Genomic DNA, 19,270 nt, shown 5'->3' on the forward strand with positions numbered 1-19,270 from the left:
CCACGCATAGTGGGACTTATCTGAGGAGGCCTCCTATCTATTTAGGAAGATGTTTTCTGGCATTGAGCCTCATTGCAATAGATGAATGAGATAAGAATGCTAACAACTTTACTGTTTTGCAACTTTGTTTAGATGGGGTGTGGCATTACAGCAAAGATCATGACAACAACCAAGAAATAGTAAAGAGAAGGTGAAGTTACTGCAACAAGCAAAGTGGCTATTCGGGTTAAAAAAGAGAGCAAAGAGGCTGTTTGAAGATGCAGCAACCAAAGAGGACTGCCTATTGTTTTGGGATTTTTTTTTTTTTTGTAATCTGGATAGATAGATCTGTCTGAATTGGATTTGGATGGAGCTAGTTTTTTTGTTGGGGCTTATAATAGAGCTATGTCTTTTGTTGGCTGTATTTTGTAGCCTTAATTTGAATAAAAGCTGCAGTTGAACTAGTTTAAACATTTGACAAGCTTATAGCAGTGGGCAATGGATTATTTTTTGATCAATGTGTTTCGATTGTTATACCATAGCTTGTGCAAATTGAATGGTTGAGACATGGCTACTTGATAACTTGGCAATGGATTTTATGGTTTTTGTTGTGAAAGGTGATTAACCACTTATGACAAATGCTTGGCATGGACATATGCATAACTTGATGCTATTCCTCTTGTTTTTATTGTACTGATTGAGACACAAGACGTCGGGCTAGGACCAAAAACAAGGGAAACTCTGCCAAATTTTTTCATGAATGCATTGCTATAAAATTAAAACCATGAAACTACCAGCTGTGCAGTAGCAAGCATGGTCCAACAACAAACATGATTAATGAAATTGCCATGGCTCATCACGAGTTGTGCAACAACAAGCTACTAATGCAGCAGCAGAACAGAATCTAGAGAAGCCAGAGAAATCACAGCTTTGGAAATACAACCTGGAAAAAGGGACTCACAAATCCATTCCACCCAAATGAAGCGAAACAACACAAATGTAATTGAAATAGCTGCAACAATTGAACTACCAAGTAATAGCCAAAACAAGGACTTCACATATGACTTCCAACGCATACAAATGCCCAACATAAAATGGCAGAAGTTTTAGAAAAATAGATGAGTTACTGCCCACAGTACAGGGATACTATGATTTAGCAGTTAAGTATGTTCAAGCACAGATTCAAGAACTGGTCCATAAAAAGAACTTTCTTACAAATGACCTAAAAACTGGTCCATCCCATTACATTCAATTTCAAATTGAAAGCACAATTACTACATTAGTATTCTATAAAGAACTTTCACTTAACCTAATCCATACAATTACTACATTAGTATCATTCGGAGCAATCTTTCTTACATTAAATTACATCCCAAAAACTGATCCATACAAAGAACTTTCACTTAACCTAAGAATAGATCATTACAAAACAAAGCCAACAAGCCAAAATATTCCAAGATCATTCGGAGCAATCTGAGCCGTCCTCTTGGTCACTATCTGAGCCTTCCGCGTCCTCTTCAAAGCCTATTGAATAAAATTGATAATTTAAAAAATAAGATTAATAAATAAGAAAATCTATGTCAATAAGAAGAATATGATTACTAATTGAGTTACCTTTGTTAGTTTTACTCGTTGGATTTGAAGGACAAGTTCTCTAATCATGTCCAAATTGAAAGCACATGTGACACTTTCTTTTCTTCTTATTTAATGACATCTCAATACCGCTTTTCAATCTTTCGGACTGTGTAGAAGCGGCTTTGCCATTGACATCCTTTTTCCTACCCTTGCAAATTGAGATGTTCGGATCCAAAAGCAATATCTGGGACGACGACGGTGCGGTAAATTTCTCATTATCTTTTTCAGCACAAATTTCAATTGGAGACACCTTAGAAACTTTTTGGATCTTCTCGAATAAATCATTCATACCTTCAATAAAAATTGTGTTTGCCTCATTTGATGGGGCGGCCAAACAAGCCAATTTTGTAGCTTCTTGATACATATGACTAAGCCTTAACGCCTCAGATTCTTCTTTGCCATCGTCATGCACCAATCCTTGGGAATCAATTATCCTAAATTTGTTGGCCTTTTGCCTCCATCTTGGAAGAATAAAGTGTTCCGATATTTCATCAATGTCTAGTCGAACAAACACTTTCAAAATGTGCGCACACAATATCCCAACAAACTCAAATTGTTGGCATTCACACTTACCCTCATAGGTTTGCGAATCCAATGTCACCTCAAACTTTTCAAGTTCATCATCTTTTGACTTCACTACGAAAGATTGAAAACCATTGCCATTTCTCACATTTTCAACTTTGTAGTTAAAGACTTTACTCCATGATTCCTTGAACTTGTTGAAGACGTTTCTAGTATACACTTTTCCCGCATGCTTCAACAAAAATTCATGGTCATTAACAATCCGAAACTTATGTTCGGACTCAAAATCTTCATCATTTTCCCTTTTCACAATCCTATTTAAGGCTTTCTCATACTTCACCACAAATTCTTTGAGATTTGACGTGTGAGTTACAAAACCATCAAAAAATGAGTTGATACCCTCACTACGTCTGGTTGTATTCATACCGGCAAAGAATGTACCACGATTATAAACAGGTACCCATGATTCACGAATATCAAACAATCCTTGAAGCCATTTGTTGCTTTCTAACTCGTTTTCCTTCATCAATAACATCCATCTCGCTTCAAAGTCCTCTTTCTTGTATGTCTCCTTAATACATTTTTTCATATCCTTCTTGAATTTCAATCTCTTGTAGTACACTTGTGACAACTTTTCAACAAATTTCTTCTTAATATGCCAAAGACAGAGACGATGACGGGTGTTGGGAAAGACTGTGGCAATAGCTTCTTTCATTCCCAAGTCTTGGTCACTGATGATAGAAGTTGGAGGACGTCCTCCCATAGCGCCAAGCCATGTCCGAAACAACCATTCAAATGTCACCTCGGTCTCGTCTTGTAAAAGTGCACATCCAAACTGTATCGACTGCATGTGATGGTTTATTCCCGTAAATGGTGCAAAAGGCATATCATACTTATTTGTTCGATATGTTGTGTCAAATGTGACCACATCTCCAAAATAATGGTACGCCATGCGAGATCGAGAATCCACACAAAAAAAATTAACTGCCCTCCCACTTTCATCTCATTGAATCGCGTAAAAAAATTGTGGATTCTGTGCTTGTTTGTTCTTAAAGTAGTCAAGAACTGGTTGTGCATCCCCGCAATCTAGGTCTCTATGCCTCACATTCCTTAAGTGATTGTAGCAGTCCCTATTATCAAAGCCAATGTACTCTCCACCAAAAATTGAAGGAACTTTCGAAATTCCTATATTTTCTTTATGAAATACCTCAGTCAAATCCTTAACTGCATTGGGCATGTTTCGATTTGACTTCATTTTCATCCTCTTACATGGAGTCACTAGTTGGTGGTTGTGACGTTCATCAAAACCTGTTACTTTCCATTTGTAATTCCATTTGTCAAGCATAATCCGCATATGAGCCTCGCATCCACATTTAACGGTTGAACAACTTTTAATTATTTTCTTTGATATCACTTTCCCTTCTCTGACTGTCTCATCATTCACCTCCACGATACCCTCCTACTGATTTCTTGCAACATACTTTCCTTCTTTTCTGCAAACAAATAGCACCTTAGTGACTTCATTTGACCGGTTTCGTCCTTTGCCTGAAGCCCGAGTACGAATCCAAAACCCATTTTCTTGACCATAACGTTCATAATATTTTCGTGCTTCTTCAATTGTCTCAAAATACATCCCAATTGTCGGTATTGCTAGACCTTCCACAATATTATCTACAGTCTCGGTATCATCTACTTCGACATCATCTAAACCCATTAACTCCATTGTTCACCCTTTAGTTGCCTACAAGAAAAAGAAAAGAGATCCATATGCTATTGTGCAGTAGTTTGGCAAGTCAAATTCACAAAATTATATCTCCAAGTAGTGCTAAGCAAATGAAAACTGGGAAAACATAAAAAAAAATAAAATACCCAATTGGATCCATTACACAAATTATCTTCACCCAAATAGTTACAAGGCAGATGATACTTTTTTGCTTCTTTGTAAAGTAATTAAGATGTGTATTGTTTCTTTTAAGGTCTCCCGTTCGATATCTCTCATGTATCATCAACTCTTATGAGTTCATCTATACAGGGCATTGACCTAATTTTAAACCGGCTATGTGTCAACAAACGGTGAAATTGAGTCCCTAGAAAATAGTCGATGTATGCATAAACTAGCACGAATACACTTAGTTATCGAAAAAAGGTACAGTAGTGTACTGTTTTAACAAATGAATTGTTTAATACTCTGCCGTTGGATACTAGTGGAGTCATAAACAATCTTTAATGGGTTCAATCTTTGTTAATTTAATAGAGATTTTTAGCATAATTGCAGTAGCATTTTAATTTCTCCCCATGGGGTCGACCCCATTAATTTTGCTGTAGCGTCGCCAGTGTACCCTATGAAAGTGCATAATTCGCTAAAACATTATAATAGGAAAGTGCACCCTAAAACCCCTATGAAAATGCGTTAACCTAAACCCTAGGGTACCCTAAACCCTAAAAATAAAAAATGCTACAGTACGGGTCCACCCATGGGCCCAAAAACCCAGCTTGGCCTGGTTCAAAAGCGGCAGCTGTCAAGGAAAAAGTTGGGCCCATGTTCATACATAGCCAGTTAGTTGACAGATTTTCCTTCAGAAGGTTCGTCTTCCACATTTGAAGGAAGATGTATGCAATTTATGAAAACGGTAAATAAATAGTTGCAGGTCATTTAATTTTGGCCCATTCATCATATCAAAGAAAGGGAGAGACCTTGGTGCGTCCTGATTTGAATGCCAATCGACAGGTGGGTCTGCGGGCAGCGTGGTGGTGGGTCGTCGGTGGAGAGAGAGGGTCGTCGACGGCGAGGACTGAGCTCGTCAGTCGGAGTGGAGGGAGGTGGAGTCAGAGTGGAGGGAGGTAGAGGGGCTGCCGGGATGGTGGAATTTCAGAAGACGTGAGAGATGGGAGAAGAAGGGGGAGCGTGTAATTTGTTTTAAGGATGGGTTGAGATTTAATCTCAGCCCTTGAAATGGAGGGCTGAGATGGGGTGTTTGTTTGGTTGTCTACGGATCCGCCCCGATATATATATATATAAGTACATATGGTACTATGTAATCTTCTAAGATTTCCAAGTATCCAAAAAAAATATAAGGTCAAGATTTCCTAATAAACTAATCTAACAAGTACATGTTCCTATTACACTATTATATAAAAGTACTTTAGTACACATATCTATATATAACAATATCTTTAGAAAATCTAGGGCAATAGATTTAGAAGGTACATATACATATTTTTTTTTTTAAATAATCACATGAGAGATCTAGGAAGTGATTATTTAATAAAATCCTAGTACTTGTTGGTAGACTAACCTTATTATCCAAGGGGTAAAGTTTACCTTAGCATGTATTTGTAACGCCCCTGAATTTTGTTCAGTAAAAATTTCGTTAAAAATTTGAATATTATTTGAATTACTTAATTTCTCTTACGTGGCTATATGATTTCTTGTTAATCTTGTCATAGTTAGATTTTGGTCATTGATTGACTCTCGACTAGAAATCCTACTTGACCAATTTAGTTAGTTTCTAACCGACTACTTGGAGGAACCGAGCAACCAACTTACCTAGTTACTAGATGAACCTTTTGGACCTTTTGAAACTTTTGAACCTTTTGCTTTTACCCATTGGTCCATAATGGTTAGGGTAATTTTTGTCCATTGGACAATAAACTTTTTTTTAAAAAGTACATGCAGTCTTTTCAAAATTTTATTTTAATAAAAGGTACTTGTACTTCTTTTATCCATTGGTTATTAACCGCAAGGAGAATTATTATCCATTGGGTAATAACCGTTAGGGAAGTTAGTGACCCTTGGATAATAGAGTCTTTTGACTAAATAAAGTACCGATGTGACTAGGAAACCTTCCAATAAAGTTAATTTGACTAGTCAACCTTTTCAACCCTAGAAATTTCTTATTTATTTTCTTTTATTATTTTGGATTTATTCTTTGTCCTTTGGACAATAAATGTTAGGAGAACTATTATCCATTGGATAATAGAAACCCTAAATTTTATATTCTTTGCTAGAATATCAAGTACTCATAAATGGAATTTTATAATTTCCTAAAAGGACAATTTTGATTATCTTATTATAAAAAGTTCCCTAGTTACTATTGTCCATTGGATAATAAAAGTTAGGGTATTTATTATCCATTGGGTAATAGCCTTATTCTTTCAACTAAGTACATGGGTTTAATAAACTAGTCTTTTTCAAAAACCCCATGGGATTAGGTACAAATATTTTATTATGCTAGTACTTGGTAGTCTTTAAAACCTAAGATTTTCCTAAGTACTCCTATATTATTTTATATTGGGGTTTTGTACCCAATTGGATTAAATTATTGGGGAGTTGATCTTCCTAGAATACTTTGTACACTAGTTATTTTATTTAAAGAGACATGAGCCTAATTGGATTTCTTTAATGGGATTTGGATTTAGAAAATCTTGTACCTTGGTACTTTCTTATTCTTTCTTGTATATATGTATATATGACGCAGCGGAATTCACGAGAGACTAGTTAGCGTACTAGTCCAAACGAGATAAACAACTCGTCGCAACGAGCAATTCTTGCGCACAAGAAAGAAAGAGAAAATCTCTGAATATTATTGATCAAAAGCTTAAAAGTTCAATAATTGAATAGGTTACAGCCCTTTTTATAAGACCTTAACCCTAGAAATCCTACTGTAAAAGAAATAATAAATCATGCCAAAACAAGCGGCATTAAATAAAAGATATTTCCTAATTAATTAAAATAAAATCCTAATTCTTGTAGACCAAGAATCCTAATAAAGGTAGAAATCAAAATCAAACTGAATACAGAAAGTTAATAATTCTAACCTAAACGAAAATATTCCTAATCAAAATCTTATTCTAAAACAATAAAAATAAAATACAAAAATTCTCCATTTTTGTCCTACATCAGTCTCCTTTTCTTCAAAATAACTCGACCTCGAGTTCTCATTAGAAACTTGCCACCATCCATTCCAAAGAAATAGATATTTGGAATACTTCAACCTCTTGTTCGTTTTCCAAAAATCATTTAAAGAAAAGTATTTATGCAATGATCTTTTCTCTTCATACTTCAACTTGTTAACAAGATGTATTAGACGAATGTTCGGAACCCAATCAAATTGTTGCACATCAAGAAAACTGACAAAATTAGCATCATTAATTCTGCTTTGCCCGCAATCATGTTTTGAATCCTTTCCATGAATGTATTCTTCGACATGATCGTTGGCTGAATCTTTTGAATCTACTTTTTCGGACACCAATTTACTTTCGTCAATGTCGCTAACCAAAATCTCCTCATTGACACTAATATTAGTATCAACCACCTCCAATGGACAATTATTTTGGTCATCAACAACTTGATCACCAACATCGATACCATTTTTTTTATTATCAACTTCAATTATAGTTTTCTCTTTTTCGCTAATACCAAGGTCAAATTTCTCTTTACCGTCAGCTTCAATGTGCCCACAATGACTGCATTCAACATCGACCTCCACTGTTTCTTCGATGTTGGGCTCAACAAATATCACCTCCTCTAGTTCAACTCGATCTCCTTCCTCTTCTGCGATCTCATATCCACCATAATAGCTGGAACATGATGAATCTGAGATTGAAAGATTTTTATCGGTTTGTTGACGCTTTGAGTGACCCGAACCCAACAGTCTCAGTGATGTGTCCCTCGAGTTTTCAGTAGCCGCAACGGTATAATTTTTATTACTTGAAAAAGAATAAGACAACCCAAGATTATCTCGGGACAATCGCTTGGACTCAAGATTTCTTCGATACTCTTCATATAACATCTGACCATGATGCGATTGAAGAAATCTATCACTCATCAATCGTCTCATCCTGAGCCATGTCTTGAGTGGTTGTTTATACTGGCGCTCCCGATTATATTGCAATTGCTTCCACCATCTAGAAGCATAGCCTTGTAATTTACAAGTCACGTATCTAACTTCCTTTTCTTCCGGAATTTCCATATACTCAAGAAACTTATCAACTTTACGAAACCAATAAATTAAATTCTCAGGATGGCAATACCCATTAAAACTAGGAATTATTGGTTGTACCTGAAAAGTTGAAAAGTCGTCATCTGTGCGGTAAAACCCTTCAAACCTTGAATGTCGCTTATTCGACTGATATTCATAATAATCCTCAAATAACTCGTCTTCAGATTCATCCTCACTATCAAGTTGATAATAAGAATATCTTTCGGAGACGTTTTGATTAATAGGTTGGTTGCGGGCAAATCCCTCAACGTTGTTCCTATCAACTTTGCGTTTAACAGATTGACCATGGGCAAATCCCTTAGTGCGAGTCCTGTTAAATACTTCACCACGACGAACGTCAATGGGTGTGTCTTCAACTTGGTTTGGTGCCATCGAACCAGGTAAAGCCTTGCTCTGATACCACTTGACGCAGCGGAATTCACGAGAGACTAGTTAGCGTACTAGTCCAAACGAGATAAACAACTCGTCGCAACGAGCAATTCTTGCGCACAAGAAAGAAAGAGAAAATCTCTGAATATTATTGATCAAAAGCTTAAAAGTTCAATAATTGAATAGGTTACAGCCCTTTTTATAAGACCTTAACCCTAGAAATCCTACTGTAAAAGAAATAATAAATCATGCCAAAACAAGCGGCATTAAATAAAAGATATTTCCTAATTAATTAAAATAAAATCCTAATTCTTGTAGACCAAGAATCCTAATAAAGGTAGAAATCAAAATCAAACTGAATACAGAAAGTTAATAATTCTAACCTAAACGAAAATATTCCTAATCAAAATCTTATTCTAAAACAATAAAAATAAAATACAAAAATTCTCCATTTTTGTCCTACATCAATATATATGAATGTAGTGTACTAGGAGAGAGAGAGAGGGAGAGGGAGAGAGAGAGAATTTCCGAGAGAGAGAGAGAGAGATAGGAGAGAGAGAGAGATTTTGTTGTACTTCCATAATCTTTCTCATCTTTTCAAATCCTTTGTGATATCTTTCTTCCTAGCCTAAATCTATCTCCCATTTGTACTTCTATGATTTGTTTAAAACCAAATCTTGTACCATTGTCTCATTTCTTCCAACAAATCTTCCATAATCCCATCCAAGGACAAATCTTAGCCATGCAAGCCTAGGGTTAGGCTTTGATCTTTCAAAGATTGCATGACATGTGTCAAAATTTGATGTACGGAGAGAGAGGGGGGGGCCGGCCTTAGAGAGGGAGAGGGAGCCAAGATTTTTCCTATAAATAGGACCCCATTCCAAGCATTGAACTCACACCTTCTCATTGCTCCAACTTGTCTCTAGAATTCCTTTGTTCTTTCTTTTGTTCTTCATGTTCTTGAGTTCTTCAAGAAACTCATCCTAAGCCGCCACTAAACCGCCACTCGACCACCCTTCGATCCATAAAGTAGAGTAGTTTTAGTCAAAAAGAAGTTTCGAGAGAAACCTTTCTCCTTTGAAGCTCCCGAAGGCCTACCGTAGGAAGTTACTCCGTCCGACCGCCGACTAACCTTCCGTAGCCGCCCTACCGCCAAGAAGTAAGGTAGAACCCCTTGCCCCTAACTCTACGTATAGAACCGTATGTTAGAAAGTAAGGAAATCCTTACTTACTTCCTACTTACTTACTTACTCAAGTATAACGTTGTTGTTTTGAATTACTAAGATAGAACTTATCGTTTGTTTATAAGTATTTGTATTTTGATCTTTAAGATGATTAATGCATATATGAATTGCTTGTATTACGTGTGGTGTGATTAAGCATAAGTGATTTCACTCCAAAGACGTCCGTACATGTGGCGTTGTGCTTTGAATAAAGCATAAGTGATACACTCCATAGGCGTCCGTACATGTGGCGTTATGCTATACGTGGTGATTTAGCGTGATAAGTAATATAGAATTGGATGATCTTGTTAGAATGATTCATGCTTGTTTTTGTCCTGCCGCGGAGTCTTTGCATGTAAACGAGACACGAGAACCAAGAAAGTAGAAACATGACACCTAGGGTGTGGTTAATGAAGGGAAATGTTTTTCGAGGAAGGAAATATTTTCAAACAACATAATGACCGATTTTGGGTGGCATTATGTGAGTTGTGTGCGTGCGTGTGTAAAAGAAACATTTGAAAAGGGTGAAAAGTTTTGGAAACCGCAATGTGGCCGGACATGGTAGCCCATTGTGTGGTGTGTGTTGAAAAACCCAATGAGAACCCGGAGCGGCGGAATCAGTGTGGGGATACTCGGGAACCCGGAGCAGCGGAACCGAGGTTTTTAGATTTCGAAAACCCCAATTGGGAACCCGGAGCGGCGGAACCATGGTGAGGTATGGCTTGGTTATCCGCGGTATGGAGCCAATGCAAATGTTTTTGTGTGCCAATGAGAACCCGGGACGGCGGAACCATTGTGAGGATACTCGGGAGACCGGAAGGGCGGAACCGAGGTTGGGTGTGTTAAAAACGAGTTTTCGAAAAGGTGATACGTTTATGAAATGTGAAAATGTTGACACGGTCTACGATGAGTCGCGTAGGAGAAACAAAGAGAATCATGGACACCTACGATAGTTCGAATAACGATGGCGGTTGTGTTTTTGATATTGTCTTTTGTAGCTGTGTATATACGTATCCTGTGGAAATTGATGTTTGTATAACCTGTTGTTTGTAAGTTATGGGTTAGCGGGTATGGGATTACTCTGCTGAGCTTTGTAGCTCACGGTGTTGCCTTTTTGGTGACCCTGACATATTATATCGGTGGTGACGCTGGTATAATGTGTCAGATTTTGTAGATAATCAGGGTAAGCAGATCACCGTGGAGGCTTTTGAAGCTGAGGAGCTGGCAAGAATGGAGGAGCAGGAGGAGCTGTAGTTAGGAACCCTAGAACCCCCTCCATTTGTGTAAATATTAAACTCTTGTGGGAGTTTTGTTGTAATAAGAGCCAGACTCTATTTTGAGGTTTTTAATGAAATTGTCTTTTTAACGTACCCAAAATTCGGGGCGTTACAGTATTGACCAATGGTTTTAAGGAGGTGTCCTTTAAGCAAGCTTATATAAATCTATGAAGTACATAAGTCTATATATAATCTTATATATGTACTTCAATAAATCTAGAATGGTACCTTAGGTGGATAATCTAGGTTTCCTATTGTCCAATGGATAAAAGTTTCCCTAACTTTTATTGTCCAATGGGTAAAGGTTAAAAGATAGAGTTAGGAGAAAGCAATTAGATGAATTGGTAGTTAGGTTTCCTCAACTAATTGGTTAGAAGCTAACTATACTTGCCAAGTGGGGCTTTTAATCAAGAAATGAAATTTAAAGGGCTAAAATCTAATTATGACGGATTATCGGAATTAAAAAGAAATATTAAAAGCAATATTATGAACTTAAAAAGAAATGACGAAATTTAAATGAAATTTTTATTCATTAAAAATTAGAGTCGTCACAAAATAGATCCTCGAATTCGGCCCACATCAAATTTTCAACGTTGGGCTCATTTGTCTGAGCCGCGGTCCTAGCTGCCCTCCTCACGTCCTTCCTACCTTCCAAAATAGATTCCCACCACTCACTGGCCTCTCCGACAAGTTGAACGACCACGATACTCACCCACAGGTCATCTTCGGTAATCTTAAGAGCGGTGAAGTTCTTATGGATTTGTGCTAACCAGTGGTCGGCCACGATAGGGTCACTATTTGCCCCATTAAACAGAGGTGGATTTAGATGACTGAATTTTCGCATGGCTACTAAGGCCCGACTGTCCGCATTATCCCTAGGAGGAGGTTGTAAAAGATTAGTGGCTGCAAGTGCTCACTGTCGCTATTGGAACCCACGGTTCGCATCCCGCTATCATCGGAGCGAAGGGCTCCTGCCCTGTCGCCTCCCGCTCTACCGCCGCACCAGTCGAAATCCCCATGGGCTCCGACACCCCTATAACAGCACCAAGACCCGTGCCATGAGACTCATCTGATTGCTCCATAATCAAGAAATTAGCAAGTAAGAGAAGTTGAGAGAGGCCGAGAGAGAGAAGATGTCACGCCCTCGATTTTCAACGTAAATATAAATGGTTTTCATAAATAAAACCTCGCCATAATCCGTACGATAACCAAAATAATGTAGCATTCCCAAAATATTACATCTTTGGCTACGAGGCCCAAATTAACACAAGTACTGAATATTCAAGCGTTAAGGATTACAGTATTCTATAGTCAAAGATATACAAATAAAGTTACAAATACATCTTCAAAAGAGATTTACAAAGATGCCTAAGTAACTCATCAATCGTTAGCTTTCAAAAATAATTCCACCTCCAAGCATTTCAACCATGCACGCTATTGCCCTGAGTTAGTACCTGAAAATGATAATAGGCTTGAGGTATGCTTGCCCAGTAGGAAATTCTACACTAACATTATATGCAAGAGAGATGCAAGGATGATCACAAGGCAAGAATGGAATGGAGACCCAACAATAGGAAATGACCAAGGTTCAACAATCCAACATACTCGATACGAAATCTGGTAAACACCTCAACCTTCAATCATCTCAACTTCCCATGTGTCCAATATCACTTCACGTTATGTGTCATGAGCCGAAGCTCCTGTCAGGCTAATTATGGGACCCCGATACCCCCTGCCAAGCACCCACCTAGAAGGCTGGGCCTTGAATGTTCATTATGAGCATTAGCGCCTGCCGGGCTAATTATGGGACCCCGATATCCCCTGCTAGGCAACTACCCGTCGATAGGTCCCAAATGTATTCGTTGTGTCAACAAGTGTTCGAGCGTATCACATTCTCATTACGTGTGATTCCAATTCAATTCAAAGTTCATGAATTAATCGACGTCAAAATTTATCGAACAATGACAAGGGATGCAAACGACACATAACGAACTCAACGAATATGATTAACAATGTTATAGAGGTACTTGGTGATGTTTAAAACAAGTCAGAAATGATCGGGGGTCAAAATGATGAAGTTTGGGACAAAGTAGTGAAAACTGTCCATAAGCATCTGGTATCGATATAGGCAAAATAGCTGTATCGATACAAAAAGCAAACAGAATGAAAAGCTACGATTTCAAAATGGTATCGATACGACCAAAGGCCCATATCAATACGGCGACGTTTCGAGCAGATTTTCAGCAGAATTTCTGGGTTTCAATGCCATCAACTACTACAACAACAACAAGCATGGATTCAAGGATAGAAACACGTCTTTACATATGAAATCTCTAAAGTGATGCTAGGAGTATTAACTTTGCCTTACTATATGACTTCAATCCCACAGCAAAAATCAACCAAAGAACGAGACACCAAACTTACGTGGAAAACCCCAAAATCGGGTAAAAACCACGGGAAGGAATCATGCACTAAAACAAATGTACGATTACAAATATTCTTACTAATTGACTGTGTATCCTCTCCACGAGTCCAAAGAAATATTTGTCGAATCCACGTTCATCGTACCTTTGCATGATTACCGTATCTTGAATCCTCAAGCCTTCCAAACAATCGCCTTTCGAACTCCACGAAAAGACTTCACTCAAAAAAGACGATTTTGTTGTGTTGCAAAAACCTCTCGAAGATGACTCTGTTGCATGGAGATTCTATCAATCTTTATAGTTCTTCGAGATCCCCAATTGAAACTCTCCAGACTTGTTTTGATATACTCTCTTAGGCACCAAGAAAACTCACGGCCGCACCGCCCTTATTCTGACCTAATCGCCTTCTCTCAATTGCGTTGGTGGCCTCCTTAAAAAGAAAAAGAAAACCTAGGTCGGTCACACCAATTCAATACAGCGGCAACACCTTGATGTAATTAGAAAATTATCTAGTGTTGCCGTGCCTGAATAAAATATTGAACCCATTTTTAAAGTTACTCGAGCAATCCAATTATTCAGTTGAGCGAAATCCTCCCTTCAACATGTCAAGAACACATCCTTTCCCTTGACTAACAACTACCACACTCAAAATAAAAATACAATATAACGATTCCTTTCCACATCCTAAATAAACGCTTCTAATCAAAAGAAAAATAAAATTACAACTCGATAAAATGGGGATACATGGAAAGGTGTTATTTGGTCATGAACGTGCCAACCAAAAGGGAGCTCGGCCTATGGAGCTTCAATCTCCCCCTTTGGCACTTCCATGACAAAACACACTCAACAGATATAACACCTATCCCCTACGAAAACTGTGAGCTGGAAATCTGTATCGCTGCATCATCAAAAACATTTCACAGCTATTAGAATGTTAGAAACACAGAAACAAAAACATGGAATATCATCTCCCCCTTTTTTTTGTCAAGGAAGGACAAAGGAACCTGCAATGTACTAGTGAGAGTGTCAAGGAATAACACCCTTAGCTGTACCAATTACCATCAAGATATGTCCAGTTGCAATAATCACATGCACATAGGGGTTTAACCAAAGAGCAACTAGAAACACGTACCAGTAGAGCAACACAAAACCAACTTCATCCATAAGACAAAGACAAAGCCCAAAAGAAATAAATGCAGCAACCATACATCCACATTAATATCCCGAAACAAAAGATGCTCAAGATTATGATGGAGCGAGTATACTGAGGCAGTTGACCGAAAAGTAAACTAATAGGAACACGAAACAAAAAGATACTCCATATAATTAGATAGTTACGACAAAATACATCTTTTTGTTTTGTTTTGTTTTGTTTTTTTTTTGAACACACTCGGGCAAAATAAATTCAATAAAGTCCAATCTTTGAGAGCATATTTTGGTGGAAAGACTTAGAATAACAGTAGGGGGTTATTGAAAATCATGAAAACACACACTAGGATAAAATGGTGACGTGAATTTTTTGAGGACCAAAGCATGTATACATCAAGAGCAAGATAAGTAGTATGAATCAAGATCCAAATGACAAAAGTGTGTGTGTGCATCACGTCAGAGATATGCAGCTCAACCTAAGAGCTAACCTTGGTCTCTCATGTATGTAAGATGGTCAAGTGATCTCCCCCTCAAGAAGTCAAACCAAGACATTTCGATATTCAATAGACTACAAACTCCCCCTCAACCAAACTCCAACAACTATAACGTGGCCGTGCAATGCCGTGGTCCCTTAAGCTTTCTAATTGACCCTTGTAGCGAGCTTTAGGCCAGTGACACCCAAACCAGACGGTCTTAGGGCACTAGATGTAGAGAACACCCCAACGGACTTACTTACTCGAGTCAAAAAGGCTACGAACCCAAGCAAGCCACACAAGACACTCTTGGAACTCTTCACCGTTTGACGCGAACACTCACTGCTTACTGAGGCAAGAGGCCCGGTTACTCAGTGAAAAGCCCGAAAGGCCATAAGAAATAGAATTCACCATATACAAAACCTCCACCTTTTTTTTTAAATACTTTCGTTCCTCCTCCTGCTACTTTTGATGAGAATTATTATTTTTAATATATATTCAACTCCCACAGAGTATCCAAAATGCTGAAAGGTCAATCTCGAGTGAAGAAAACAAGACACAATGTAGCTACATGAGAAATGACGTGCAAGAATTAGGGAGCAGCTATTTCTGACGTGAACGAACAAGTGGAGGTCATTTAGACAAGACTCATGCTACTTCCAGACAGTACAAAGTATATCAAGATTTGTACTCAAAAATCATGCACACAGAAATTCCTAGTGAGCATAGTCATGAAAAACGATAACAAGCTACTATTGCACCATATCAACCAACAACTTAAAGCTCACAAAAAAAAACTGACCTCAACAGAAAAAGATGCTTTTTTAAAAAAAAAAAATATTATAAGCATATGTAGCAAACCAAAAAATATAAACAAAGATAAACTAACAGTAAGAAACGAACAAAAAAAATGAATGAAAAAGATAAAACAAAACTCAATCGACAGAGCATACCCCCACAGATTTACGAAGATAATCGAAACGAATGTGATCAAGAGGTTTAGTAAAGATGTCAGCCTTCTGATGTTCAGTATCCAGATATTCTAAGAGAATTACTCTATCCTCGACAAGATCTCGAATGAAATGGTGACGAATGTCTATATGTTTAGTACGAGAGTGCTGAATAGGATTTTTAGAGATATTTATAGCGCTAGTATTGTCACAGAAAAGAGTGATAGTACCTTGGGTAATACCATAATCAGCAAGCATCTGTTTCATCCACAACAATTGAGTACATCCACTACCTGCTGCGATATATTCAGCCTCGGCTGTAGATAGGGAAATTGAATTCTGTTTTTTACTAAGCCAAGAAACTAGATTGTTTCCTATGTAGAAACATCCACCAGAAGTACTCTTCCTATCGTCTGCACAGCCCGCCCAATCGGCATCAGTGTAACCGGCCAAGTTAGCAGTAGTGTCATGGGTAAACCATATTCCATAGTTAAGAGTTCCACTCACATATTTAATGATACGTTTAACAACTAAGAGATGAGACTCTTTAGGAGACGCCTGATACCGGGCACAAACCCCAACACTAAATACAATATCTGGACGACTAGCAGTAAGGTACAGTAAGCTACCTATCATACTACGATAAATGGTCTGATCAACATCTATGCCATCACTATCTCGTGCAAGCTTCACAGTAGTGCTCATGGGAGTACGAGCATGCTTAGCAGACTCAAGGCCAAACTTACTTAAAAGCCCTTTTGCATACTTATACTGAGATATAAACATGCCGGTATCAAACTGTTTAACTTGAAGACCGAGAAAATAAGACAATTCTCCCATCATACTCATCTCAAACTCACTTTGCATGGTGTTGGAAAAATATTTGACGAGAGATGGTGATGTCGAACCAAAAATTATATCATCAACGTAGATTTGAGCAACCAAAATGTGTTTATTATCATGTTTCACAAAGAGCGTTTTATCAACGTTTCCTCTGGAAAAACCATTTTGAATTAGAAACTGAGTCAGGCGTTCATACCAAGCTCGAGGAGCCTGCTTTGACCCATATAAGGCCTTTTTTAGGTGATACACATGGTCTAGCTTATGGGGATCTTCAAAACCCTTAGGTTGTGAAACATACACCTCTTCTTTAATAATGCCATTCAAAAAAGCACTTTTCACATCCATCTGAAACAGTTTAAACTTCATGTGACAGGCAACAGCTAGCATGAGTCGTATGGATTCTAGACGAGCTACTGGGGCAAAGGTTTCGTCAAAATATATTCCCTTTACCTGAGTATATCCTTGAGCTACAAGCCTAGCTTTATTTCTGATAACTACACCTTCCTCATTGGTTTTATTTTTAAAGATCCATTTTGTTCCAATAATGTTCGTATCTTTAGGTTTGGGAACCAATGCCCACACATCATTACGTTCGAATTGATGTAGTTCCTCATGCATAGCGCTAATCCAACAATCATCAAGCAAAGCTTCCTTTATATTTTTAGGTTCAATTAAGGAGACATAACAGAAATAGGTTACCTCATCTCGAATCTGCCTGCGAGTTTTCATAGGATCCGATACCTTTCCAATCACTTGTGTTTCTGGATGATTTAATTTGACCTGTGCTAAGGGTTTCAGGGTATCACCCGTCTCTATTGAATCATCCTGTTCCTCTGTTTTGATTTCCTCTTCATCGTTTTCAACTCCATCTTCAATATCTCCATCATCTTGACAGTTCGCTTGATCTGTTTGTTCTTGAACACAAAAAGGCTCAAAACACTCATAATTAGTAACCTCTGGCTCATCCAGAGTCATGTCATCAATAACAACATTAATAGATTCCATAACAGAGGATGTGCGAAGATTAAAAACACGAAATGCACGACTATTTGGAGAATACCCAAGAAAAATGCCTTCATCACTACGAGAGTCAAACTTACCCAATTTCTGCCTATCTTTCATTATGTAGCACTTACTACCAAAGGTTCTAAAGTACTTAACATTAGGCTTCTTCCCTTTCCATAGTTCATAAGGGGTATTCTTGGTTCCTGGACGAAGATACACCCTGTTAATAATATAGCACGCAGTGTTTACAGCCTCAGCCCAAAACCTAAGTGCAATCTTACGAGAATGAAGCATGACTCGTGCCATCTCCTGAATCACTCTATTCTTACGTTCAACCACCCCATTTTGTTGAGGGGTTTTAGGGGCAGAAAACTCATGATTAATCCCTAGATCCTCACAGAACTTAGCATATTCATTGTTTTCAAATTCTTTGCCATGATCTGAGCGAATGCGAACTATCATACCAATTTTCATGCTCTTTTCATTTTGTACACTTTTGACAAATGACTTAAAGAATGTAATGGTTTCAGATTTTTCACGTAAAAAATTAACCCATGTAAACCGTGTGAAATCATCCACTATAACGAAAATGTATTTCTTTCCAACAATACTAGCTACCCTTGAGGGACCCATTAAGTCCATATGAAGCAATTCTAGAGGTCTAGTGGTGGCTAATGTGTTAGTCTTTTTATGAACAGCTCTAGTTTGCTTTCCAATTTGACACGGACCACAAATATGATGAGACGGGCGACTCAGTCTAGGTACTCCACGAATTAACTCCTTTTTAGTTAATATAGATAGGTCCTTGTAATTGATATGGCCTAACCGCTGATAAAGATCTATCTCATCTAATTTAGTGGAGTGACAAGTCACATTATCTAAGGGTATAATACCATAGCAATTGTCAGAAGTTCTAGTACCATGCATTACATTAGTTCCGTTCACATCTAAGATATAACAATCATTCTTCGAGAATCTAACTTCATGAAGGGAATCACACATTTGACTTATACTAATCAAGTTAGCTTTGAGTCCTCCTACAAAAAGAACATTTTCCAAAGTACCAACTCCAGGGGCCTGAATGATCCCTCTTCCGACAACTTTGGACTTACTGCCATCACCAAATGTAACAGAACCTCCATTGTAATTTTCAAACTTTGTAAAAAGAGATCTGTCTCCTGACATATGACGAGAGCATCCACTATCAAGATACCACACATTAGTGTTCTGTGCTTTTAGTGCAGTGTGAACTACCATGCAATGCAAATCAGCACTCCTAACCCATACAGGCTTAGTCTTAGAATGGTAAGTTTTAACATGATCTTTCTTATTGAGTTTATTCTGTTTAACAAAATTATGAGTTTGTCCTTTATAATTACCACCACTCTGATGCAGACTTTTCTTGCTACTACTCACATAA

General features: G+C 37.8%; 1 protein-coding gene across 2 annotated transcripts; it reads right to left on the reverse strand.

Moving 5' to 3' along the window:
- Positions 1 to 1,316: 1,316 nt before the first annotated feature.
- Positions 1,317 to 3,869, reverse strand: LOC131308137 (protein FAR1-RELATED SEQUENCE 5-like). 2 transcript variants are annotated; one of them, XR_009194330.1, is made up of 3 exons: positions 3,812 to 3,869; positions 1,594 to 1,720; positions 1,317 to 1,503 (listed from the first exon to the last, which is right to left on the reverse strand). XR_009194330.1 is itself a non-coding variant. In XM_058334954.1 (2 exons), exon 1 carries the CDS (start codon positions 3,086 to 3,088, stop codon positions 1,634 to 1,636), a length of 1,455 nt encoding a protein of 484 aa, XP_058190937.1. In that variant the 5' UTR covers positions 3,089 to 3,779; the 3' UTR covers positions 1,317 to 1,503; positions 1,594 to 1,633. The 2 variants fall into 2 exon arrangements, 1 of the variants encoding a protein (XP_058190937.1); XM_058334954.1 differs by lacking the exon at positions 3,812 to 3,869 and having other exon boundaries at positions 1,594 to 3,779.
- Between the last annotated feature and the right edge of the window lie 15,401 nt (positions 3,870 to 19,270).

Source organism: Rhododendron vialii, chromosome 11a (assembly GCF_030253575.1).
Source record: "Rhododendron vialii isolate Sample 1 chromosome 11a, ASM3025357v1".
NCBI lineage: Eukaryota > Viridiplantae > Streptophyta > Magnoliopsida > Ericales > Ericaceae > Rhododendron > Rhododendron vialii.

Excerpts from the sequence above, each read along its gene's own strand:
- LOC131308137 (XM_058334954.1), bottom strand. The coding sequence starts at position 3,088 with ATGGCGTACCATTATTTTGGAGATGTGGTCACATTTGACACAACATAT.